We start from the raw sequence: 27,023 nt of genomic DNA, 5'->3' as shown, positions 1-27,023 counted from the left end.
ATTGATCAGTTACCCATGCCTCAAAAGAGGTGGTAAGTGATTCACAAAGCAGAAGCAGTCCCTGTTAGATGGCATTCCCTTCGGGATTCATGCAGGGAAGCCACAGGTGGAGCAGCAAGTAATCCAGAGGAGGTGTCTACCCCAGAGACAAGAGTCCTCTGATCTCCACCTTTCCCAAGTGTCCTTCACAACTCAGCAATGATGCATCCTTCACAACCAGTAGCTCTGGATGGGGTAGGGAGAGGGTTCTGCCTCTGGTCCAACTGCGGTAAAACAGTAACCACTGCTGATACGTTGCAATCTCCTTTGACACCTGCATTTAGTCGGACGTGTTGCCTTGGTGCTGTGCCCTCTGAGACGTCAGATCCCACTGCTGAGTCCGCATGTTCCCCCTAGCACCGTATCCAGGATGGCTCAGATGAAGGGGAGCTGCTGAGAAGGTGTTAGGTGTGACTTCAGCACATGAATACAGAAATCCAACAATAACAGATTGGCTGTCGCCTGAAGGTGGTTTGCAACTGTTTGAGGTGAGCACGCCTTGAGTAGCCAGTCATTGAAGTATGGGAAGACTGGTCTTTCCAACTTCTGCAGATGGGCTGAAACCACCACCATCACCTTTGTGAACACTTGAGGTGAAGTGGTAAAGTTAAAAGGGAGCATGAAGAACTGATAGAGCTCTCAACTTACCTAGACACACAAGTAACGCATAAGGGACTGCAGGATATGGACAGGAAAATACGTGATCTGCAAGATTAGTGGCATCATCCATTCTCCTTGATCCAGGGCAGACAGAACTTCGGCCACAGTGAGTATCCTGAACTTGTCCTTCCGGAGGAAGAAGTTCAGCCTGGACGCTGTTGGTAGGCTCACCAGTCTCTACCACGAAAGGACTGGGAGGCCTGTTGTTGAGCTACGTATTGTCTTTAACCTCTGCTGGTAGTCCCCATTAAAGCTTACAAAGGGGTGCTACTGCTGATGGAGATGCCAAACAGGTGGATATAAACAGGTAGTGGCCTTGCTCTCTTTAATTTGTTTAAGGGCTGAGTCCACCGTCGCCTTGAACAGTAGATAGCCGTCGAAAGGCAAGTCCATGAGGGACTGCTGAACATCAGGAGAAGGCTGTGAAGCAAATAGCAAATCCAGGCGTGGCACCTGAGCACTAAGCTAGTTCCCAATGTCCTAGGTCAAAGGACTTGCTGGGGTAAGAATAAACAAAAGACTAATATGTTATCCAACTGTGCCTGTTCTGGTTGATATTTCAGAAAGAATACAGGACAACATACTTCTCCCAGCCTCCTGCATAAATTGTTTTGAGTATGGGACGCCTGGCAGCCAAGTTGACACTCACTACTTCAGAGGGAGGATCAAAAGCCGTCAACTGTCGCTGCTCAATATCCTCGCATGAAAGTGTACATTGTAAAGGCTCGGGTGCGTGACCCTGCCCTGTTACTGTGGCAGGAGGTCCTTATGAATGGCCAGCTATATTGGAGGACATATACCAATCAACAGACGTTCTGGATACCACACTCTCTTCGCCCAGTCAGCAGTCACCAAGATTACTTGGGACCGGTCTTTCCTAATGTTATTCCGAAATGTGGGCAGGAGAGGCAGAGGCCTAAAGCCATACAGGAATCCTGAGTTTCAATCCAGGCGAAAGGCCTCTCAGAGTGAGAACTGCCATGGGAGCTTCAATGTGCAAAAGCTTGGACATTGCGCGTTCTCTGCAGTGGAGAAAAGAAAAAAAGAACCAGGGTTCTCCTCATTGCTGGATAATGCTCGGTTGCACTTCTGAGTACAGCTCTCATTTGTGATCCAGTAGGTAACTCCAGCTGAGTTTGTCCATCCAGGCTTTTAAGGAATGAGCTAGGTATTGCACGACCAGGGAGATGGTGTTATGTTTAAGCCAGTTTCAGAGGCGCAAAGCCCCCTGGGACAAGACCTATGACCCTACCATGTGTTTGCTGCAGTAACTCGTGGCAGTAGTGTTGTCAATGAGAACCTATACCCGTTCCGCCTTGTTGAATTGGTTGAAGGCTTTCAATGCCAAGCGAATTGCTTGCAACTCCAACAGATTCATGTGGACGCAAATTTCTGCCGAAGATCAGAGTCCTCTGATCTCCACCTCTCCCAGATGGCCTCCCCAACCCCAGCAACAATGCATCAGTCACAGCCATTACCTCTGGCTGGGGTAGGGAGAGGGGCTTGCCAACAGTACAATTGCAGTGCCGCAACTACCACTGCAGATATCTTGCAGTCTCCTCTGACACCCGGATGGAATCTGATAGGCTCTTTTGGTGCTGACCCCACTGAGACTTCAGATCCCTCTGCAGCACCTGCATGTGCCACCTTGGGGGGATCCACTAGCAGTATGCAGGAGGCCAAAACGTATCAGAGCCACTGTCAATGACACCTAGGTCAAAGGCTGGAGCATCTGGATCATAGCCCAAGTGTCCTAGATGCGTTGAGGCAGAGGGAAGACTTGGAAAAAGCAGTGTTTCCAAAATGGCTCCCATTAATGGGAACCTCTGCAAAGGAATCAAGTGTGAGTTTGGTACATTGACAGAATACCTAGCAATTTCAACAGATTTGCTGTCATCTTAAGTTGGTCTATGCCTTTCAGAGCTGGGTCCGCCTTCATCAACCAGTCGTCGAGCTATGGGAATGCCCAAACTTCGAAGATAGGCAGCTACCACCAACATCACGTTTGTGAACACCTAAAATACACTGGCTGAAGGGGAGGACTGAGAACAAACAGTGTTCCTGGGCTACCTGAAACTGCAGGTAGCATCTGTGGGAATGCTGGACTTGGATGTGGAAATAGGCGCACTGCACATCTAACACCACCTTCAGATTCCTGGACACAGGGCAGACAGACCTTGGACCAGGGTGAGCATTTTGAACTTGTCCTGCTTGAGGAAGAAGTTCAAAGGGTTAAGATTGAGGTTAGGATAGAAGCCTCTACTTTTCTTTGGCACTGGGAAGTTTCTAATACCAGCTCTCTCTCTATGGCGTCCTTATCCAGGAGATCTCGAACCTCTCCTTGCAGAATGGACAAGTGGCCCTCTAGAAGTCATTGTGGTGTAGGAGGCATGTTTGGAAAGGTGGAAAGGAATGGGAGGTAGTATCCATTTTAAACAATTTGGAGCACAAATCTGTTTGATGCAAGGCTCTTCCGCCCTTTTTTGGAACAGGTGATCCGGCATCCTTTCTTGGGACTATGCAAGGGCAAGTTGAAGTGGTCTTGCAGCAACTGCAGAGGGCAGTCTGGTATTGGGTAGTTTGTTATCTTTGGGGGCCTAGATGCTGGCAGCCAGAACACCGACATTTGCCACAAAAGGACTGGGAGGTCTGCTGCTGCTGAGGCAAAGTTTGTTGTAGTCTCTGCTGCAACCCTCTTCTGAGGCCTCTAAACTATGAATTTGGTGCAGACCTGCCGCTTGTCGTTGCTAATTCAAGAGAGTGTGCTGCTGCTTTGCTGTCTTTCGAGAGCTCCAGGTCAGAGTCCACTTTGTCTCTGAAGAGACCGGTTCAATCGAATGGCATGTCCATTAGGGATTCTTGGACATTACTGTAAAATCTAGTCGTAAGTCCAAGTGTACTGCCAAAAGCACCATGTTGGTACCAATTGCCCTACCCCAGCAGTAGGTGGTGGCCAGGTCCTAGCAGAGGACTTATTCCTCTGTGTTCAGACCATTCTGTATAATCTGTTGTAGGATTCGGAAAGGGGCGTTACCAAGGTGTGGGCCACTATGTCCCATAGGGCTTGCAGACAGTGCCCCAGGAGACACCTGGAATTAATAAACCAGAGGATGAGGCTGGTTTGGGAGAACATGTGACTGGCAAACACCTCCATGTGTGTCGAATCTGTTCCGTGGTTTGGTCGGGAATGCGTAAAGGTTCAGCCTGCTGGTGGGGGCCTGGGCCTACAAGGATCTCTGGTGTGGGATGCTACAGGAGAAAAGCTTCCTCTCCCAAGGCAGGTCTATGACTCCTGGCTATTTGCCTATCCCTGGCTTTGCCCAGGAGCCCAATAGTGTGTCAGTTAAAGCATCATTAAAAGGCAGGAGAGGTTTCTTTGAGGTCTGCCTGGTTACAGAACCTTAGGTAGGATGTTTGTTTTAAACTCCATAGTATATCTAAAACTTCAGCTGCTCTCAATATGACCATGGCAAAGGAAGCAGATTCTTCAGTTGAGGGGCCAAGAATAGGAGAGCGGGACCATTGTGAGGTGAAGTATCAAGACCACTGGCCTCCCGTAGGTCCAAAAAGAGTTTTTCATCACTGTATAGTGGAGAGGCATCATCAGCGTCATTGTTTTGTTCAAGGAATCTATAACTGAGCAGGAGTGTTTCAGAATACGCTTCAGCTAATGAATGAAATGAAATGAAAAGAAGATTTGTAAAGCGCGACTGCTGCCCGAGGGCGTCCAAGCTAAGGGTCGAGGTGGGTGTGAAGTCAGTCGAGGTCGCAGCACATTGACTTCAAAGTTTGAAAGGGCTATCGGCTCCTCCTTCGGCATCCAGGGATCAGTGGCGGTGTAGAAGCTTAGGGTCCTGGTGCTGGTCGTGACACCATATAAGTGTCATGGAAGCCATTGGCCCTGGAATATGGATCAATAAGCGCAGTCGGAGGAAGGGACTGATCCACCGGTGAGAGACTGACTGGAGCTTCCCTCAAACACAGGGGCCCAAAGGGGTTCCAGAGGAATCCTATAGAGTACCAATGATCCGCAGCGTGGCCTCTTTGAAGGCCTAAACTTCTTGTGGAGTCACGGATGCACCCAAGAACTCTGGTTGTATTTAAACAAAATGGGGATAATTTTCGAGGTCAGAGACAGAAACTGTGACCGTTACTTGGTGATATCCCGAGGCTGTTGCACAACTCTTTATGGTGGAGTAGAGGGACGAGGAGGAGCTGTGATTCAACTGCTTGTGTTTCTTCTTTTACTTTCCTGATTAGTTCGACCTGGCAGAATTTCATAAGACCACACTTGGGAACGAGAACACATCCACATCCTAAACTCTGAGCAGGACTGGGCCTTTCAAGCTTTTTGGTGATATTTTGCGACTTAAAGTTTAGGCTTGTGATCCTGTATGGCCGTCGGAATAATTTAAGCACATCTGTTACACGACGCTGAGTAGTGTAGGGAGCCCAAACATCAGGGAAAGATCTCATGAGTGTCCGTCCCTGACATTTGTTTGTGGAAGTCCTTATAAACTAACTATAGCTCGTGCCCCTGCCATGCACAGTATTATCAACAAAGATTGCATTTCAGATGTGATTAGGGATGTTATAAATGCAGTCAATGGATAGGTCATGAGTGATTTAATATGCAAGGGTAAAAGCAGTGCATGGCGAGGGCACAAGTTATAGTTACTTTACGGTATGAGTTATAGTCTCTTGAGATAACTGTAACTGGTGAAACTCAGTGGTGTTGTTAGTTTCAAATGGTATGTTTTACGTAACATTTTCACCTAACAAGAACATCCCTTTAATCTTTGCTTTTCTCAGTGAATTTCTAAAGTTTTTTAATCCAAGTTAGGAATTGTAAGAATATCCAACTTTAACGTCCCTTTAACCTTTCGTATTTTTAAGTGAATATCTAGGATTTCTTTTAAGAAGTAAGACGTCCATTGCAATGCACGGCGGGGGATGGCATGGGTTTAGGAGGTGGACACAGGGCCTGGCCTGGCATTGTCTATTGTGCTGCCCCTGTCGAAGCTTGCTGCTCCTATCCCCCCCTGCTTGTCCTCCACTGTCCAAGCTCATACTCCTTCCCCCTCATCTTGCCCTGTGTGGCCGTTGTTCTGTCACTGTCCTTCCCGCCTGCCCTGCAGTTAAGTTGCTGCCCCTGCCCACTTCCTCGGTTGTCGGAGTCCATGCACCTGCCCCCTCCCTCCTGCCCTGCATGATCCAATGTACTGCCACTGCCCACCACTTGATTATGGTCACACTTAGGGGAGAGAATATGGCATTTCGGCCAGAGCGGACGACTTTGCAACTGGGGAACCAGGTTAGAGTTTCAGCAATGGCTTAACATCTGGTGATTTTTGGCAAATCACTTATTCTCCCTCTGCCTAAAACCAAAATGAATGTGTCCTTGTGCAATGTAACTGGTGCTCATGTAAAGTACTCAAATACCTTCTGGTCAAGTCCATGCTATATAAAACTGCAAAATAAAAAATAATTAAGCATTTTGTACACGTCTGTTATTGGGCTGTACTTGTGCTACATTTGGGCTCCTTTGTCTCTGGTGGCCAACTTGGGAAACTTCTGTCAGTGGCACCGGATAGGAGCGTTGTGACGCCAGTACAGCTCCAAATGACGCCGGCAGAGGATCAACTGGCACCGGAGGCCCTTGCTGAACCTCTTACCTCAGTTATAACACCACCCTCTCCGGCTCCGGATGGGGCCAGCTAGCTTGAGCCATCGGCATAAACGGCAAGAATAAAGCCTGCTGGTACTGTGCCGGAAATCCCAAGGAGTAGGAAAGCGAGACTCATGGGGCCCACAAGTACACCAGGTGGAATCACAGCTCTACGGAAAATGCTATACATTGCATTCAGATAACCCGACAGGTCAGAACCTGGAGTCGTGAACGCTAGATACCGCTGCTCCTGTCTAGGAGACATAGGCTGTGGCAAAACCAGAGGCAGAACTGGATCCCCTTTGGCTCCGGGTCAGGGAGTCCAGATGGGGTCAAGGCCCTTAGGCTCGAGGGCGACACCAGAGACCCCCGGGGATGAAGTCCGAAACACCTCACCTCTTACTTCACCACTCTTCGAATCCTGGGCTACCGACCTCAGAGAGTCATCCCAAGGAACCATGACATCGCTTTTTCTTATGCTTCTTCTTTGACTACTTAGAACAATGGGGAGCCGGTGAATCAGAAAGAGGACGAGACGTCCTCTTTTCTTCTTCCTTGCCTTGGCCATAAACAGCTTTGCCTCCCTCTACTTCAACGCCTTAAGGTTCATTTTCTGTCATGAAGAACAGGAGTCGATGGTGTGGTCCGAACTCAAACACCATAGACAGTCATTGTGAGGCTCAGTGATGGACATCTGACCCTCACATTCCCTGCAAAAGAATAAATACAGACTTCCTTGGAGGGATTTGCAACCCACAGGACTGGGCAATAACATAAGGATGGTGGCCTACTAGATACGCAGACCACCATGTCTGTGTTTGCTTTTAAATAAAGCAACTTTCTTTTTAGGTCTCGCGCCTAGCGTTGTAGTGCGCAGCACTGCTCGTGCAGCGCGAGACCTCTTGAAAGGGCTTTAGAAAGCTACCCACACGCTCGTGCGTGTGGGTTTGCTTTCCCCGTCTGTAATTGGCTTTCGCGTTTAGTTTTTTTAAACGGCACTCGATTAGGCAAAGGCGGGCGCATGTCCCGCCTTTGCTCTGCCCATTCCCACCGGTGGCCAGAACACGAAGCAGTACGTGTGCTGGCCACCGGTGGGAATGGGCATGGCTTAGCCCCCGCTCCTCTGTGGTGCGCGCGCACCACTGGTTTTTTGTTGACACTAGCGATCACTTTCAGTGCCGCTTGTTAAGATGGATAACGGTGGTTTACGGCGGATGTACATCACTGCCCTGTGCCTGAACTCTAAGAACGTCTGAGGCTAGCTATTACCGCTCAGGAATCCGAGGCTTTGCGGAACATGTTTTGATACAACACCCGCATAACCTCACACGGTGTTCATGATTGACTGGAATAGTTGTACAGAGGTCACCGCAAGACTGATTCCCGTGCGTGCTTTGATCTAATCGGAAAGACAGACATAACAAGCGGAACATTAGAATAGGTGAATTGTAAACAAATGGAAATTGTAAAAAAATATAATTTAAGTGGATTGCCCGTGATTCTCACACAGGGGAAGGTGTGAAATTTCACAAGCGAGAACAGGAAGAGCACCACTTACAGCTACTGAGGACCCAATTCATAAAATTTCCAAACGAAAGGGGCCGATCCAGCTGTTTCAAAGCGCTATAAATAAAAGAAGTTACTTCTTGTCATTGTCATAGTGCCCCATTTACCAACCTTCGAGGGGCATTGAATGCTGAGTCGGCCTTGGTGGAATGTGAACTCATGACCTAGTGATGACTGTTCTGTTGCACCAGCAAATGGTCAGCTCATTGAACTACCTCCATTCCTCTCAACTTTTCCTTTAGCGCTACACGCCGTGGTAAACCGCCTCAAAGCACCGCAAATTCACACCTTCAATTTATAGGCCATTAACACACTTGTTATTTACACTTCGGAAATATATATGCCATAAATTACACCTGCTTTACAGTAATATCAGCCTTTTTATATTGTAAAAACGCACAAAACAAGAGAGTTTGACGAAACAAACTAATGAGACAGACTAACAAGGCACCGATACAAATCAGATTTAATTGTACCTACTAGGGGGCATTTAAAAGCAGGCTCGAAGTGAGAGTATTGCTTTTGATACATATTATGTTCTTTCATAGGCTGCCAGCATCCTCTTGAAGCCGCCTTTCAACAGTAGGTGTGGTGCAGACTTTCCACCGCCCTAGAGTGCTTCCTGTGTCTGCCCCAGCCACCGCGCCCGACGGGTGACATCCAAAGCAGCCTGACTTGACGTCAAGTCTCCGACTCCAGGAAGAGCGCCCTGGTGTCTGACAGGGGCTGCTCTGCCATTAGGAAGCCATTAAGAAACAGAGTAATACTTACATTGATTGTCACTGTTAATATCAACAGTCGTTTAGCAATTAGGAGTCAGATGTGTCACATGGCCAAATACTTGTGTAAGTGATGCAAGTAATAGTTCTGGTAATAACTAATTGGGTATTTATTACCAGTGGTTAATTCAGATAGTACTCACTTATTTATGATTAGACCTGGCACTGGTCGCAGAAATTAATTCTGCCCGCAGGCATCTTGGGCAGTTCATGCCATTATCTCTAATAAGTTGGCAGTTGTTGTAGCAGTGGTGGCAAACCCACTAGACGAGGCCTTGGGAAGACAGGCAGCCTACAGTGCTCCAGTATAGACATTAGAATCCTACCCACAGTCTGCAAAGGTGACTGTTCACGAGATGCCTGATGCCAGCCACTGTTACCGATGCGTGCTTGGCAGCTTGACATCCTGGCGGTCGGACCGGCGCCAGCGCTTCTGTCATTTAGGCAGTGCTCACTGAAGCCAGTGCCACCGAGTTAAGGAGCAGGCTCACTAGAGGTGATCACATTTATTGCACGCTGACAGTCAGTACTTCGAAAAATGGTAAGAGTGGTTGTTTAAAACGGTGTAGTGCCATTTATGCAACTATGTGGAACTTTGTTGTTTTTATGCTGAGTTCATGCAGTTTATTCTTTTGGGCTCTTCCTTAGGTCAGCTGGTTTCTGTTGAGGTGATTGGGTCGCATTATCTAATATCACCACTTTTGTGGTTCATTTCTATAATGTGTATGGTGTCTTAGTGTTCTGTATCTCTGGATGTCTTTTTCAAATGTTTTGGGGATTTATCATTGACCAGAGCCTTTGTGCATTGTTGTCAAGTTGGGCTGGGTTAGTGATTATCAAAATGATAAAAACATTTTTAAGTGCTGTTTCATATTTATTCCTTGGCCTGAAACAAATTTTTCCTATATTTGTGCTGTGCCTCCGATGTGGATGCATGTGATATAGGAGGTGGCTCTCTATTTTATACGGCAAGGTTGAACACCTGTTCATTGTCTGATCTTAAATGTATGTGCTGTTGGTCTCGTGTATCATGGATGTTTGATGAGTAGCTGGCACAATTAGTTTGTCAGATGGATGTCTTTGATGCAATATGGTCAGGGGTCCCTGTGATTATATTGAACCACCATCTCGCTACCCTCCTGACAACCACAAATGACTTTTCCTGAGACCACATTTGGAGTTGAGATGGAAAGACCGCAGGCTGTATTTTATTTTACACACAAAACATTACTCACATTAATTGTCAATAACATCACATAACATTTTTGCACAGTAACTACATTTCCTATTTACATGATAGTTAAAAAAGGAGTCTGTCCTTAACAAAGCATCTAATACATTGGAATCTCCTAACCACAACTACTTTTTAGGTCTCGCCTGGCGATAGCAGCGCATGCGTTGCTCTGGCCATGCGAGTGCCTTTTGCAATCGATTCTCTGCAAGCCTTACATGCATGCGTAGGGATGGACAAAGATGGCTGCTCTCGCCATTCGTCCAAACCTAACAGCATGCGCGTGTACGTACGGACAGTGGACAGTCCGACACCATCTTGTGGCAATAGCTTTCTATTGTTATGGCAACCATGCTTCCTATCAGAAGCTTCGTCACGCTGCCTTTTTTACTTTACTGCGAGAATCGTGCCTACTGAGAATTGCCATGATGAGTGTATCTATTAAAGAGGAGTCCTAGTGTGTGGCTTTTGGACTACAATGTTCTGCTTGTTGTACGGATGGTGATGCGAGCGGGTGTGCAGACTTTATTGTTGTGGTATCAGCCTGCGCCGGCAGCAGCAGCAGCAAGGCCGGCTTTTAAGGTCATTCTTTTCTTGTCTTGACCTCTGTGCCGCTCGCATTAGGAGCATAAAGTGCACGGGGACAGCAGAGGCGGCAGCACCAGTACTAGACGGCTATTTAAACACTGCTGAGTGAGCACTTTCCCATCACATGACCCGCCGTTGGCTGTTTGCACCTTCACTGCAAACCGGATCAGTCAGCAGCGCCCGAAGCACCGTCAGTACACAGGGCAGAAGCAGGCAGAGGGCACCTGGGCAGAGGGGCGGGGTGGCTGGTGAAAAACTTGCAGCGCTGCTACTGGCTGCCTAGCGATGCCAAAGATGACCCGCTGTTCAGTGGCCGAGGGAGCCAGGACAGAGCGATCCCAGGCTGCATAGGGCTGCGCACATGAGCTCTGCGGTACCAACAGCGTGCGGGGAAAGGACGCATCTAACCATTAATACCTGTGCATCAGGAGAGACCAGCGCCACTTGTAATCCCCCCTCGGCACTTACGTCAAAGGATGTCAGCGAGGCTCTTGTTTCTGAAAGCGATTGGAGCTCCCACCTACCGCGTTTTTCTCCAGGAGTGGAATGGGTGTGCAATGTTCGTTTTAGCCCTTTGCACAAAAAGGAAACATGATCTCGGCAAATGAAGAGGTCCTGATATCACAATTTGACTGACAGATGGAAAGTGTTTATCATTTTCCAAATGTATATTATTCCAGTCATTCTTAGGTGGGTTGTTTTCTGGTCAGCGACGAATGGCTGCGTTACGATGGCTCAATTCTAAAGTGTTGTAGGCGAGGAGCACATTTTCTGCATAAAATGCAAAATCAGAAAAGGGCCAGGTTTGGGCTAGATCAATCAGTGCTTAATTTGAGCCATTGGATGTAGGTAAGGCCAGCAGACACTCATTTATGGGGACTGGCACTTATTTTCATCCTCAAACTTTGACCCAGGCCAGCGAAGGAAAAAAACACAAAAGGGGAAACGAAATACGTTAAAACAGTGAAATAGGGATGTAGCAGGGAGTGCCTATGGTGAATGAAGAGGATTGAGGTGGAATCGAAACTAGGCAGCCTTGGTATTCATCACCCCTACATTGGATAGTGCTAGCTGCCGACCTCTGAGCTAAATCTTGGGCCCCAACACTTATAATGCCTACATTTTTAAACTCTGTTTTATTTGTAAACAATTCTTGCTAGCTGACCCGTTTACGCCCTGCTGACAGGGGTGTAAGGGGCAGGGAAGCGAAGCAGGGCCATGCAGCGTTCCCTGCCTCTGACATCATGCTCAGCCTTTGGAATCCAGGTGGTGTTTTTGACAAGCTCACGAGGTATCGTAAAGCACAATTTGGTAGCGCGTAAAAATAATCTAAAGGTTACACTCGGATTCCTGGGCCAGCTCTCCTTTACATATAAGCGAAAGTCCTCCAGTGCAGTTGAGAGCACTTCAGAGACAACATAAAACAAGCATTAAAAATGCACTAGGTCTTTGATTAAGTTAAAGCCATTTGCTTTGCTAATGGTATTGTATAGCAAAGCAAATGGCTTTAACTTAATAAAAGGCGAGACCTATTGCATTTTTCAATTTTCAATGCTTGTTTTAAATGCAGCCAGTTTTCCGTAAAGGAAAACGGGGATGCGTTTCAAAAAGAAATATGAGACGTTTTGTTTCATTTTTCTTAAAAAACGGTTTTACTACAATTCACAAAGGGGGAGGAGTACCCCCGGGGACCCCTTCCCATTTATGACTGGCCTACCACCTACTTCAAGTAGGAGGTAAACTTTTATTGTATTGTGACCTCATTTCAGTCGCAAAATATTCGCACATCCCCCTGTGACTAACTATGAGGAAGGCACGCCCTTAGCACACCCCTTCCTAACAGCGACTTGCAAACCCTATTTTGCAGGTCGGTAATCGGTTACCAACTAACAAAATAGGGTTTGTACATGGAAAAATGCATTTTAACGGTCAAAACGGCCAAATGGGCCGTGTGCAACCACTTAAATGCGTCGTACATCTGACCCTTGATTGCTCTAACTTATACTTCCAGTATGACATTAAATAGGCACATTATAAGCTCAAATGAATGAAGTTTCATTTTTAAATTTATATAACAAAAACTTAAAGGTAGTAACCAGTAGGATAAGGTGTGTCAGGATTTGGGCATTCTCGGCAGAACTCTCTTGGATCTGAAGTTCATGGTTGTAGCCAATAAGACCCACAGAGTGGATACAACAGATGGGATCTCATTGCCAATATTACAAGTAGGGTTAGTTAAGAGACATGCAACAGACACAACAGGGCATGTGTAAAAGGGCCACCCTCACCCTGGCTCTCTAGTTTCCTAAAGTCAATGGACACACAAACTCTGGTATATAAAACCCTTTCTAATGCACTACCGTTATACAGAATATAACGGTAAGTATTATTGCAGTAATCATAACTTTGTACACACAGCCTGAGAGAAACCCTTTCAATGCCTACCATAATAGTATAACTGTTAAACTGAAAAATCGTTCACTTTATGAAAGAAAGCTGAAAGTTGGTACAGACATTAGTCTTTGTAATAGCAATCATATGAGAGTAAGACCACAAGTAGACCTTGCCTATTTCATCATATAGTCTAATTAAAATCCAAGATGGCTGACAAATATCAAAAAATAATTTTAAATCTTCCTACTTGCCTCACATTTTGCATAAATGTTCACGTGTACACGTCAGTGCATGTCATGTGCCTGCCCAAAATGGCTTTAGACTGGGACATCATAAATCTAAAACCAAAATGGCCACCAATAAGAACGCAAGGAAAAAGTAACACTTACGTTAGCGAATGTAAACTTATAATTTGCATCATTTGTATCCTTACAACACATACTATGAGCATGTGGGTTATGTTTCCATTGTAATTTAACAATACAAGTCCATATTAAACTCTAATAACATTTCTAATATATGAAACAATGATGATTCAAGATTGTATACTGTCTTAATCTTGATAACAGTTTTTATTGCAAAAAGGAACGTTCAGTGCATGGGAAGCTTGCCTTTGAGCATTTGCACTGATTTCAGCAAAACTTTCTGCAGCCACAACAAATAAGTTCTTTGCATGCCTTAGATGCCTCCGGAATGGTTGTCCAATGTGGTACCATTACTCCATCAATCAGCTTCCAGCCCCAATCAATATAAATCTGGCAATTCCTGCATGGGCACTAAAGTCGGACCCCGAACATGGACCCTTGGTACACAGACCATTTAACATGTTGAAGAAGAGCATCTTGCGTAGGTGGGATATTTTCAATAGTTCTGTTGCCACTTGGAAACATGAACAGGTGTGCACTGTTTATTTCATGCAAAGGACAAGTGCGGCTATACATTAGTACAATGAATCTCTCGACATTTCTCAAGTGAACAGAATCAACAGAACTTTGTCAATCCGACTGAAATTTTTATGCGGGAGTAGCAGAAGATCGTGCCATACAGGTGTCATAACCTGCTTTCTTCCCTCCCCCATGAAACGCTGACGTGGTGTCTCAACCTAGAACAGCATAGAAAAATGGGAAGATATTCACATATATCATTGCCTAAACTTGCTGCAATACTGTTAGCTGGTATGTAGCGGAACCTTTTTCCTGTTGCTAACCACAAATTCTTGACATCCAATGTTTTAAAATTACCACTCACAAGGACGACTACATCGGTGTCTACTGTACGAATCATTTTGGAATGACCTTCAATTGTTGCATTGAAAGGATGAAGCATTATACTGTGTCCGCTTCCTGATTATTGTAAAGCGAAATTTCAAAATTCTTAACTGGTGTGGAACTTGCAACTTTGCTTTACTTGCTTTACTTCCATGTTAATAAGTTGCACATGCCTACTCAGTAAACCAGACAACTCAGCCTTGTTTATGTCTCGTCTTGAAACTATGCCAATCTTTGGGTACAAGAGTGTTAGATTTAATTTGCTTGTGAACACCTCTTTTTTCCACAAACACGGTTTGATACTTCCAGTAATATATATACCAATCAAGATCCAATTGTTTCATGTTTCTTGCTTGAGTTCCTATGTAGGATATAAAAACCGTTGAAGCGTAATCATCAAATGTTTCACAAGACTTTGGACTTAGCATACGGACTATAGATGCACCATCTATTTACATCCACCTCTGGAGCAGTGTTATATATGGTGGTACATCAGGCAACAATAGTGGAAAAGACTGATTCTCGTGCTTGAAAGCCTTCCAAATTACAATTTCTTGCCTGACACCCAATATATAATCTAACAAACAGATTGCAATTAATGTTTAACGAGGGTAGCGTGCCTTTGGACTCCAAAGTTTTACGCAGGCTGGTGCCAAGTAAGTGAAGTTTGTTCCTTGGTACTGTACCTATTATGAGCTTCAAACACGGTTGCAACACCTCATGAAAATTGGAGTTAAATTGTGATCTACCTATTTCATGTGCTGTTCTCAAAGACGTAATAACTGTAGCAGGCATAACTTCATTGCTGTCCAGATTGAATAGATCACCGCTCTCCTCCCTAAATGTATTACCAACTTCTCAACTGTGTACAGTAGAGGTTTGACATATTTTGCGTAAGATTTTTGTACACTAGGTAATAGTTCATGGTTGCAAAGGTTGTTTTTGTGGCATTCACAAATGTTGTTTTTATTGATAACAAACTTTCCTTTACGAAACTCTGAGTAAATGTGTGGGTGGCGTTCTGCTAGTGAAGGGATGTCACGAATTTGGACAGACAGCCATAGAAAGTGATGACTATGATTTGTAGCAAGCATCCATGGAACCATCTGATAAAGTACTTGTACATACAAACCAAAGTTGCCCTCTCTAATTGAACAAACAAATTCAAGTGCAAGTATCTACAGATCCATTACAATTGACCAAAATGGGAAGTGTTGTTGCTCATTCGATTACACCTAATCCAGCAAGAAAACTCCCTTATTTCTTCATGGGACTGTCTAGATTTAAGATAACTTTGATAAGCCTTCCTCTGTAATATGTACGGCACAGCAACAGTAATTTGATGAGCATGACTTATATGGGTTAAGTGGAAAACCTTCAATACAGCATCAGCTTTTCCTACAGTAGTGATGTCAGCTCGCACTAACATACAGGTCCATTCACTGTTCGAAAGCCAGTCTCCAAGTACTTTAAGGAAAGTAATATCAATATGAAGTTGCGATCTATGTTATCAATATTTCCACTAGTGAGTACTTGCAACTTCAGTTTTGGTGGACACACTACTTGTTGACTCCCATATAGTGCACAAATGCTATTTCCTAAGTCAGTAGATATTTGCAAAACACTATCATATGAAATTCAAATACCTAGTTTATAGAACTTGTCTATACGTTCTCGATTTCACATTTGACTGTGGATAAAAAGAGCAATGTACATGTACAGAGGAGTTTCTCTGAAGAAGAGTCTTTTCTTGAATTCTTTACACTGTTTTAAGTCTAGTAATTCAGAAATAGACAACGCTATGTTGATAGTGGCTATCTCACAGGAATACTGATCTCTTATTTCGGATCCATCAAGTTTCATTTTAACAAGGTCAAGAAGCGCTTCCTGAACGGATCAGTTTCTACAATCATCCCTACATATTCCATGTCCCTTCTAACAATGTTTGCTGCATTTGAAATATTTATGGCTTAAGAATCAGACTTGTCACAGGCAAATACTAAAGCGGATCCTACATCATCTTCTAAAGCTGACAGGGCACCTCTTACTTCATTGTATATTTCTGAGCCTCTTGTATTTCAGAGAATTCTCTCTTTTAGTTATGTTGAGTTAACCTTACCTGCTGTGGAATCGAGCTGTGTTACTCTGATTGTGTAAAGGTTTACTAAGTCACAGAGTTTGAAAATTGTTTCAACATCTCCCACTCATGAATTTTTCAAATAAGATACAAGCTTGACTAGAGCTATTCCTTCTGAGGTCTGACTAGGTGATTCATTTTTATTCTTTCATACACTGCATGCTCTAAACAATTAAACATTTATGATGGTATTCAGCATCCTGTGCATGCACATCACCCATAGCCAATTTTGCAATAAGTGTTGTATCTTGACCTAACTCAGCACAGTGATGAACATTAGCATGCACATCATCTGTTTTTGCTTTATGCATTACAGAAGTATCTGGTTTGTGGCAAAAGAAACATGATTTTCTTACAGGATTTTTGTTTAGAACTGCAGAACGCGATTTAACCGGGCTAACATATATATCTACATCACTATGTTTTCTTTTCTGAGCCCATTGCAGCTTTCGATTGTTGCACTTGTAAAAACATGATTTATGCCACACTGCGTTGTTAGCCCTTAATGTCTGCTCAATACCAGACCCATTCTACTTCAATATTCATACGTATGCATTCCAATTCTTTAAATGTATTCTTATGGTGTAAAATAAAATATTCAGACCCATAACGTTTGCTTGCAGCATTTGCTGGGCTAATAAGTCTTGCTGAAGTGCTTTCCTGATAAAGAACACAGATAGACCAATTTGTTACAACAACATAATTTTGCTCCACAGCTGGACCACTGGTTGTGGGTGTTGAAATAAGGTATTGTTTTGACATGCTACTCATTTTCAGGCATTACAGAAGACAAGTTGAAGCTGACAAAAAAGAAAGCTACATATTAATATATAATACATATCAATAAATGTTGATGCATGTCAATAAATTTGAATCATTACATTGAATTTATAACATATTTGAATTTAAACGTTTTCTACATGATTTTGGTGGCCATTTTGGTTTTATATTTATGATGCACAGCCTAGATCCAACTTAGGCATGTGCATAACATGCACAGATGATTACACATGAACTTTTGTTCCAAATTTGAAGATGTAAAAAGATTTTTGGATATTTGTCTGCATCTTGGATTTAGAGTAGACTATATGATGTCATAGGCAAGAGACACTTGGGGTTACCTCACTGGGCCGATTTCAACCACAGGGACAATATCCCCAGAGCCCAGCGGTATTCTGCAGAGTGAGGGGGAACACGGACCCCCTCTCCGGACCGATTGCAGACCCTGGGACCCCATCCCCTGGGGTCTAGTACAATTCTACAGTGGAAGAGGGCTTGTGGCCTGTTGTTGGGGGCCACAGAGGGAGCCCCAACGCCCCAGCCGGCTTCCTGCATCTAGAGGGAGCTGGCATTGCTCCCACTTGCAGGGAGCACCTGCTAATGCTGTTTCCTGCAGGTGGGAGAAATATTTTGATCAGTTTCCTTGCCCGCATCACTGCGGGAAGGGAAGCAGATCCAAAGTTCGCTACCAGCGGGCGGGAGCATTTTTGATGGTCCTGTCTGCTGGGACTGGACTGGATTGCTTTAGCATAGCGAGAGATTTAAAAATGCTCCCAAGAGCAAAAGCAAACAGAGGTTACCCTGCCTGCACTGCTGCGGGTTGCGAAACCGCTATGTCCCAGGGGTGGGCTCTCATGGACACAGCCTGTGAGCCGGCCCTGAGGGATGGGGTCTTCAAGCCATTAATGGCCCAGGAAGAGGAACTGCACAGCCCCCTCCCCATTTTGTGAATTGTTGGCCCCGGGGAGCGGGGCCGTGCAGCCCTCTGCCTTTATGAACAAAGCCCTGGGGTAGGATCCCTGGGGCCTAAAAAAAAACAAATGCAGACCAGCCACTGTTTTGAAATAAAGCTCCCTCGGACAATTAGAACACTCTATTTTTAAACTGGCACTCCTGTGAGAGTCTCTGGCCCAACTGCCTAAATATACAAAAAAAATTTACCCTGAATTTCTCAAAAGCTATTGGATAGATTTACACCAAATCACAAAAAGCACAATCTGCTGGCCAAGATCCAGCTTCTTGTCAAATTTTGTGCAATTACGTTCAGCAGTTTTTGCTGTAGCCTTGCCTAAATAAGTCTCTGGAAAATGCATTGGGATTTTGTGTTTTGGGATCCCCCCGCCTTTTTTTCCTAGGGCCCCCACTTGACAGATCACCCTGAAACATTCCATGAAGGAGCTAAGGTTGAAGAACTTTTTTTTGGACCGTTTTGTGAAGATTCGTCAAACAGGGCCAAAGTTATTAGCAAACACAAAAACGCTCTGTCGATAGAAAAGCAGAACTAACTATGACTCTAGTGGCAGCTGCCACTAGGGTGGATGGATGGATGGATATTTATATTACGTACTGGTGGTCGCCAGTAGGTAGTTATAGTTATAGTTAGAACCTAGTTTCTGTAGCAAGAGTGTTTTTGTTTTGCCAATAACTTTGAGGTAATTTGACGAATCTTCATGAAAATTTCAAAACTAGTTTGACGCTCAATTCAGCCGCTGTGTTGATAATTTCAGGGTGATCCGTAAAGCGAGTGGCCCATGTTAATTTCCATTGGAACTTTAGACAAGTCTACAGTCTGAACTGCTGTAGGAAATTACACCAAATTTGCAGGAAGGTAGATGTTGGTTCAGGGAAGTGCCTTTTTGCCATTTGGTGTAAATCCGTTTTTTAGTTGCTGAATTATTTAAAGACATTTCCAGTTGTATATCTAGGGACACAGAGGATCCACAAACCCTTCTGATCTCGTGCTGAGATCTGATTGGCTGCCAACACTTAAAACCAGGAAGTGTTGGCAACCATCTTGTGATTCGGTTGAACCAAATCAATGAAAAAAACGTAAAAAGAAAGAAAAGGGGGCAGGGTAGAAACACCCTACCCTGTAGGCCTCTTGGGGGAGAAGTCCCCACAGGACATCCCCCCCCCCCCCCCCCCGGGCCAAAAAAGCATTTTTTTAAATAAATTCCAGCAGGAGTCAGGCTGGATCCGCAGAACCAGCCTGATTCTAAAAATAAAACAAAGATTTTTAAAAATGAAGCGTGTACTCCTGCATTTCGTTATCAATTGGGCCCCGAGTGGGTTAGGTTCCGGGGGCACTGCATAAATAAAGGAGGGTGGGCGCACAAGCCCCACCTCCTGGGGTTTATTTTGCACCGGAGACCAACACCTCCCCAGGGCTTGTTTACTAATTAATGCTCTGGGGACCACCACCTTCCGGGGGCTTGTTTTTACATAGGGGGTCTTATCAGAGTCCCAGGGTCGCCACCTCACTGGGCTTTAATTACAAACAAAGCAGTGGGCGCATAGACACCCGCCACCCCCAGCACCAGGGACTGCCAACTTCCTGGGCCGTAGAGTGAAAATAATGGGGGCAGTCACATGGGACCACTCCCCACATCCTGAGGGGCTGCCACCTCCACAGGGCTTTTCTTAAATTGAGTGCGGGGGGCCAGACGGCCCCCCAGCAGCCCCAAGGAGAATTAACTTCCCTGGGACCGCCACCTCCCCAGGGCAAATTAGAAGATAGGAGGGGGCCCGCGCAGCCCCTCTCCTGGAGCCATACATGGCCCTAGGGACTGCCCCTCCCCAGGTCAGAATCCTGCTATGTACCGGGCTGCTCACCCCTGGGATACAGCGGTCTGCTATGGCTTGGTGGGAGCTTTACCACTCCTGCCAACCCATTGAAAAATGTACTCCCACATTGAGCAAGCAAGAGCATTTTGCTCTTGCTTGCTCAAAGTGGAGCAGGATTGCTTTGACAACCAACAGGAACTGCGGAGGCCTTCAGGCTACCCCACAGTCCCCAACATTGCTAAGTGGGAGCCCTGGGTTGGAGCAGGGTACCCACCCTAGAGGTTAGGTCCCGGGGATGAGATTCTAAGGGAAGAAATCAGCCCGGGAAGGGGGCCGCTCAGCCCCCCTTCCTTTTAGTAAAAAAAAAAAAAGCCCCAGGGGATTTCGGCCTGGTGGGAGGGGACGAATGGCCCCCACCCTCATTCAAAATAGGCCTGGCCCAGGGGATGGGGTCCCCGGGGCTGAAACTGGCCCAGGGAAGGGTGGCCGGTGGCACCATTCCCTGAATACATTTGAAAAAATACCAAAAGAAAGACCGGCAGGTCGTCGGAGGCCCCACCTCCTTTCACCACCACTCTGCAAACATGCCTCCTGGCGCACTGCTGGTTGGGAGATGAAGTCTCCTTGGATGATGAGGATCTTTGGGGGCCAACAAGCTTTCCTGTTGCATCCAGTAAGTCCCACACAGCGTGATTGCTGAGAGGACTTCGGAGGCCACGCCACCTTTCTCCACCACTCTGCAAAAGCCTCTCCTGGGCTACTGCTGGTTGGGGATTAAGTCCCCTTGGCTCTAGAGTGTCCTTGGGGGACCAGAAGTCCTTCTGTTACCTCCAGTTAGACATAGCAGGATTCCTGAGAACTGGTCAGAGGCCCCGCCCCCTTTCTCCACCACTTTGCAAACGCGACTACAAGTTAAAAAACCCATAGAAATTCACTTAAAAAAACAAATGTTAAAGGGAAGTTATTGTTAGGAAATAGATTTTGAAAAACCTTAGAAACTCACTGGAAAAAAACAAAGGTTACAGGGATGTTATAGTTAGGAGAAGGTGTCACTCGTACACAACCAGTGAAATTCAGCAGTTATAATTTTCACTATACCTTCAGCCCCCGCAATGTACTGCTTATGACCTCAAATATTACATCACTCATGACATGGTCAGTGACATCACTGATGTCATCAGTGATATCATCCGTGATGTCAATTGAGATTACAATCCTTCACACACCCACTCACACCCCCATACAACTCCTCACGCCCACTCCCACACAACCACTCGCATAACAATTCGGTCCCATACAGATACTCACACACCCACTTATTCACCTACACAGTCACTCATACACACACTCACTCCCCCATACAGCCTCTCAACACAGCCACGCACTCAACCATGCAAGCAATCACACACCCACACAACCACTTACGTACTCATTCACACATGCATACAAACACACACAACTACTCACTCAACTCATACAGTTATTCACACAGACCCTTACGCTCCAATGGAGCCACACCCCCTACTCACTTAACCAAACACCCAGTCACTCACTAATACAGACATTGAGACACCCACTCACCCACCCACCCATAGTCACTACACACCCACTTACCTACCCATATAGACACCCATAGAGCCACCCACACTGCCACTCACTCACCCATACTGACACACCCACTCACCCACTTCTACACCCATACAGCCACTTTCACACGCATATATATAAGGACACATACAGTCACACTGCAACTCACTTAATAGATGCCACAAGTAGTATCACTAAGTAGTAGTGCACCTACTATACAAATTGAACTTTTGTAGTAGGTTAGTGTGTATGTTTAACACCCATAAACTCTTAAAAACAATTACAGTCACTTGGTGATGTCATCAGTGATGTAATTAGAGAGGTCATCCGTGATGTCACTGACCATGCCATGTCCTGAGCGATGTAATATGTGAGGCCTTAAGCAGTTTTTGGACAAGTGAAATCTGAGCCTAACTGTAATGTCCCTGTAACATACATGCATACATACATATATACATACATCCCAAGTTCACCAATGCATTTTTACTCCTTTGATGCAGCCTCACCAGTTAAGAAATTGAGGGGATCATTTCTGTGCTATGGTGGTTTATGAAGCATATGTTTTTCATTACTTGTTTAAGATCTGAAAATTGCCATTTTCATTTTCTATGTGCAAAAAAATAATGAAGGCTTTAGGATTTGAGTCATTAAGAGTATGTGTCTAACAGGATAAGCAGTAGTATTTTTCAGTTTACTTTAATACAACCAAAACAGATATATAAGATTTCAATAAAAAAAACATAATCTAATCTGTTTAGACTGCTAGATTAAATACTTTCTAAACTTTTGGTATGTAATTTATATTTGTTGAATCTCTAATTGTAATTACTATTGGGTTTGGTAAAAGTACAGATAGGCGGAGGGGAGAGTGGACACCTCTTTCTAGTTTCTAAGTTGGCTTCAAAATAAATTCCTAGAGACCATATTGAAGGGCATTTTAATATCGAATGTCACAGGTGAACCACTGAATGTTGATACCAAAAGACCGTTCTCAAATTCTTAACCAATATTTTGATTCAGAAATGTTCATAAATATATTGATGGGTACCAACGTCAGCATGTCCCCAAGTGAACTCTAATATCCACATTCTTATAATGAGAATAAGCATTGGCTCAAACTAAGATTGCACTCTTTGAGTTTAACTTTGTTGAAAGCAGCATTGCTTCCAGACCAAGTATCATATGCTAGTATATTTAACCTTGTCAATGATTCCCCGAAGAGCAGTTTTGTATTGTTTTGCAAGAGCTTGTTCTTTAGGAACTCTGATTGGGCTAGGTAGATAATCTTTTGGATAGGTCAATAATGTTTTGGATTGCAGTTGTGACTCTCACTGACAGATGCATTGTTTTAACATCAATGTTTCAAAGGAAGATCTGTAAATAGAACAGACCACTGGGTCCTTCTCTAGTTTGGTTATAATTGTGTATCATCTTCGGATGCAAACTCCTCTATCATGAAGGATGTGGTAAAAATCTGATTAATTTGTACTAATCATGAAGAAAACATGGATAAGAATGCTTTATAAAATTCAGCAAGGATTTTTCTGGGCCAGGGCCCTTATAAAGGGGTATAAAGAAGAGGGGTACAACTCCTCCACATATACAGGCAGGGGTGTGGAATTCCTAGAGCCCAACAACCAGGACATAGTGTTTGGGGTCATGTGGATTTTGCCCTTGGGACAAGTAGGCCCAAACCCTCCAGCGCAATCCCTTTGGCTGCTAGTTTAAAGTACCACATTATGGATCAGGGAGGGGCATTGTCTGCGGTCCAGGTAATTTTTGCGTTAATATGTCAATGCCGTTTGAACTTGCATTTATGGTTCATTAATGCAAAGCCCTTATTATTAGGGTGACTGTTCTAAGAAAATGTAAGCTTGGACTGCACTACTGACAGCGGTTCCAGTATAAACATGTGTACACATGTTTTCCAAGTTAAGCAGTATGAGGCTATGTACAATGCTCCCAGAATGCTCTCTGATTAGATGCAAACATTTACAGAAGCTTGAAAGCAAGTTGGATGATTCTTTGCTTTCAAAATAAAATGTTCATAAAAAAATGCAACCAGGAAAAAAACACATTTTGCTAAACTACTGTAAAACGTTAGGTACCATTTCTATCCAGCATCATTTATTAAACGTGTTGATGCATGCTAGTATTTCGCAAAAATATTCTTAATGGAAAATCGGTGGAACCAGTTTCAACAACTTTATGGGAAACATAAAAATAAACGGCCATTGGCAAAATCAGTAGGTCTGAAATTGGTGGTCAGCCTTTGGGTTTTATCAATGCATGTCTTGTTTTGGCATGGTTTTTGTAAAACCTTATTGGCATGGGAGCTGCTAGGTCCTCTCCATTATAATAAGCATTAGTAAATAGCAACAACAAAAAATTGGGGTAAAAAAGTAAACACTGCCATATTACTTCCTGGCACTGAATAAAATTACTTTGTGTGCTAATATGCTCCTTCTGAAAGAGCAGAACTCTGCTACTCCAAGTGAAGCCATCTGATAGACAGACAGAGACAGAATATTAATAAACACAAAAGGTCTTCGTTAACTCCGGAGCTAATTAGGGGTCTAATTGTTAAAGAACTCTTTAAAAGTACACCTATGGTATAAGTCCTTGCATTAGTGCAGATTTATGGCTTTCATGAATTGACAAGAATTTACAAAAGTAGGTCAAGAAATCGCTGTCCTACAAAATATTTGTGAACTGCATTTTCTCATGAGCAAACATGCATGTGTAGATTTGCTTATGTGAAAATCTGTGGAGCGTTTGCAAGTTCACTTTCCCTCCATCTACTTGTTTCCCAACCCTGGAGGAAGTTTTACGTCTGCCACTGTCAGGAGTAAATTTCCAACCTTTCTCAGTATGGGAAAAGTGAAGAGCTGATGAAAACCCTTAAAATATGCAAGTTCGTAGGTTTGCACAGACTCAAAAGGGCATTCCAATCCTAGAAGTATTGCTTACCACTACCTTCAACCCCTGTATGTAGGTCTGCGGAAAGGTGGCAAAATAAGGTAATTACTAGTATTCAAACCCTACTATAAGGTATGAGCCCAGGCATAATCAGAGAGTCCATATCAGAGCTCTTATGTAATGAGACTGCTGCCATAAGTTGTCACAACACTACATGGCACGAAAGGGACAAGTGGATTTTGTTACAGGGCAAGTAGATTTATGAAGCAACCTGCCCCATTGACAAGTAGATATTTTATCAAATTCCACACCAATGTATGGGTTTAATTATGTATCCCTTTACAGCGATCAAATGGTGGGAATGGTGTGCAATACATTTCAAATCACAGAAATTAAAGGTATTGCTCGCAATCGCTCTGCCATCAATGAACACTTACCATGTTGCTGATGCCATAAAGATATTAACGTCATTTGTGAGGAAGAGAACTGGGGGTTCCGCAAGCATAACAGCAGATAAAAGTGCACCACCAAAACAATACAGCATAGCACTAAACCAGCATGCAATAGGACTGCGCCATGCCACTTCCACTGCTCCTGAAATGATAAATGATGAAGCCAATCAGTCCAAAACTTTGCAAAATAATAAGCTTGAACAAAATCTTCCAGCAATAAGCAATTCAAAACTGCTGCCTTTCAATGCACATTACAATAAAAAACATAAACCCTTAAGATTTCAAAGAGGTTTTCTGTTGGGAAAAAAAGGAGCGTGGAGAAAGAGCGAGCTGATAATTAACACACAGCACATGTGCCCTCAGTGGCCTATGTATTAATGTAGGACTCTCAGTCACTACAAATCATAGTATTAAAAAAATACGGATGAAAAGCAGAGATTTCAAAAACACTGCACATAATAAAACATGTTATAGGATCAATTATATGGTTATACTAAGTCATAAATATTAGCTCTCCACCACCAAAAGAGCCCTCCGTCAAGATAATCATAAAGTAACTCTTTCCCTGCTCAAGTGTGCTGCACTTCTGCCTGTTTTGCAAAAGACACTACCACACCATCATGAGGTGGGTGCAAGGATGGCAATTTTAACAAGGGTAAATGGAGCATTTACAAAAAGTAGATTTGAGTAGTATAAGAGACTTTGCCACACAGCATCCTAGCCAACAAACTGATAAAGTTACCTTTAGGATGATTTGTTTCTGGTACTCCATAGGTTATTTCCATTTACAAGCTGAGGGTGTCCCTGCAGCCAAGTGGTGGTATCAGAGACTGCTTTACTGAAACAATCAATGTTTATAAGTGCACTTCTTCCAGAATGAAATTACATCTAATTCAGTGAGGAGGACCTACAGCTACTACATACAGAACACCATCAAAGCCATACAGTGTCGCAGGTGCAGAAATCTTGCATTACCGCGAAAGAGAATGAACAGGCGCCCCCCTCACCTAGGGGAGGGGCGCCCTTAGTTGCGCCATGTGACGAAGCCCCCTACGGTTCGCTAAGAAGGGGTGGGGTATTGAGTAAGGAGGGACGGCGATGTAATCGGGGCGCGCAGGAATGCAAAGGAGAGTTATACAAGGCTGCACCCTGGAGTATTCGGCCTCTTTGTCCCCTCAGACCTCCAGCAAGCTGCAGAAGCGTGGCATTGACCACCCACCCACCAGGCAGAAGAACGAGGCTTCGTGGCGGAGCACTGACAGTTAACAAAGGGGGATGCACAGCAAGAGAATTACAGAGACTGGATGGACCCCAGGAGGGGGTAGGATCCACGTGTGCTGAGGGTAGGCGGAAAAGGAGGACTGACCTGCCGGTAGTCCTGGACTCTACTGCCCTAACTCGCAACGTATGGACTGAGTAAAACTTTGGGGAAGGCTGCCTGTGTTCAGGCACCCCGGTGGGCCGGTGCGTTATGAGGTGCCCTGGATTGCAAGTAATGCAACTGTTTGCTGTGCGCGTTTGGGCCTGCCGGCACAATGTGCGCAGCTGAGTGGAGAGCTTGGCGGGATGGATGAGTCGGTCAAGTTCCATTGTAAGGCCAAGCTCAAGTGCAGGTGTAATGTTGTGCCTAATTTTCTTACTGCCTTTGCCATGTTATTGCCGCTAAAATGTACGGCCAAAACTGAAGTTCAAGTAATGTCGTGCCTGATTTACTTAATGCCTTTGACAGGTTGATGCGGCTAAAACATGATGCTGTGAATAATTGTGAATACGCCCTAGACAACACGCTTTGACTCTGCGAGTTCTTGGGCTTAGTGGGGTAGAAAATGTCAAAATGGAGAAGAGCGAATATCACATTGTGCGCATACTATGCATGTATTATTGGGCATCAACTCTGAAAGAAATGGTCGAGCTGTTGAAAGGGGATAATCTGGGATTTGGGGAAATATCTATTTATCGTTTAATCTATGGGGTAGAAGCATAAGGACTTCTCATGCGCCATATAGACTATGCCTATTTTAAGAGGGTAAAAGTTAAGGATTTGCTGGCTGCGTTTAGGGTTTGGACTGCCGGCCGGAAAAAGTTTTTATTTGGGCGGATACATGTATACTCCCCTCTTGATAATAATAAGCTACTCCCCGAAATATTTCGGGATGCTTATTTTAAAAATT

The 27,023-nt window shown here is 44.5% G+C and overlaps 1 protein-coding gene across 1 annotated transcript in view; it reads right to left on the bottom strand.

The window, feature by feature from the left end:
• Positions 1-27,023, bottom strand: part of TMEM38B (transmembrane protein 38B) — a 388,019-nt gene that overhangs the window by 266,334 nt on the left and 94,662 nt on the right. Inside the window, exon 2 of the mRNA XM_085641281.1 lies at positions 24,838-24,994. Within this exon, the coding sequence (XP_085497407.1) occupies positions 24,838-24,994 (157 nt within the window). The remainder of the gene's footprint in view (positions 1-24,837; positions 24,995-27,023) is intronic.

The sequence above is a fragment of the Triturus cristatus genome, chromosome 2_2, assembly GCF_964204655.1.
Source record: "Triturus cristatus chromosome 2_2, aTriCri1.1, whole genome shotgun sequence".
NCBI classification, from domain to species: Eukaryota; Metazoa; Chordata; class Amphibia; order Caudata; family Salamandridae; genus Triturus; species Triturus cristatus.
The sequence above is the reverse complement of the archived record's forward strand: the minus strand, read 5'-3'. Positions and strand labels throughout refer to the sequence as shown.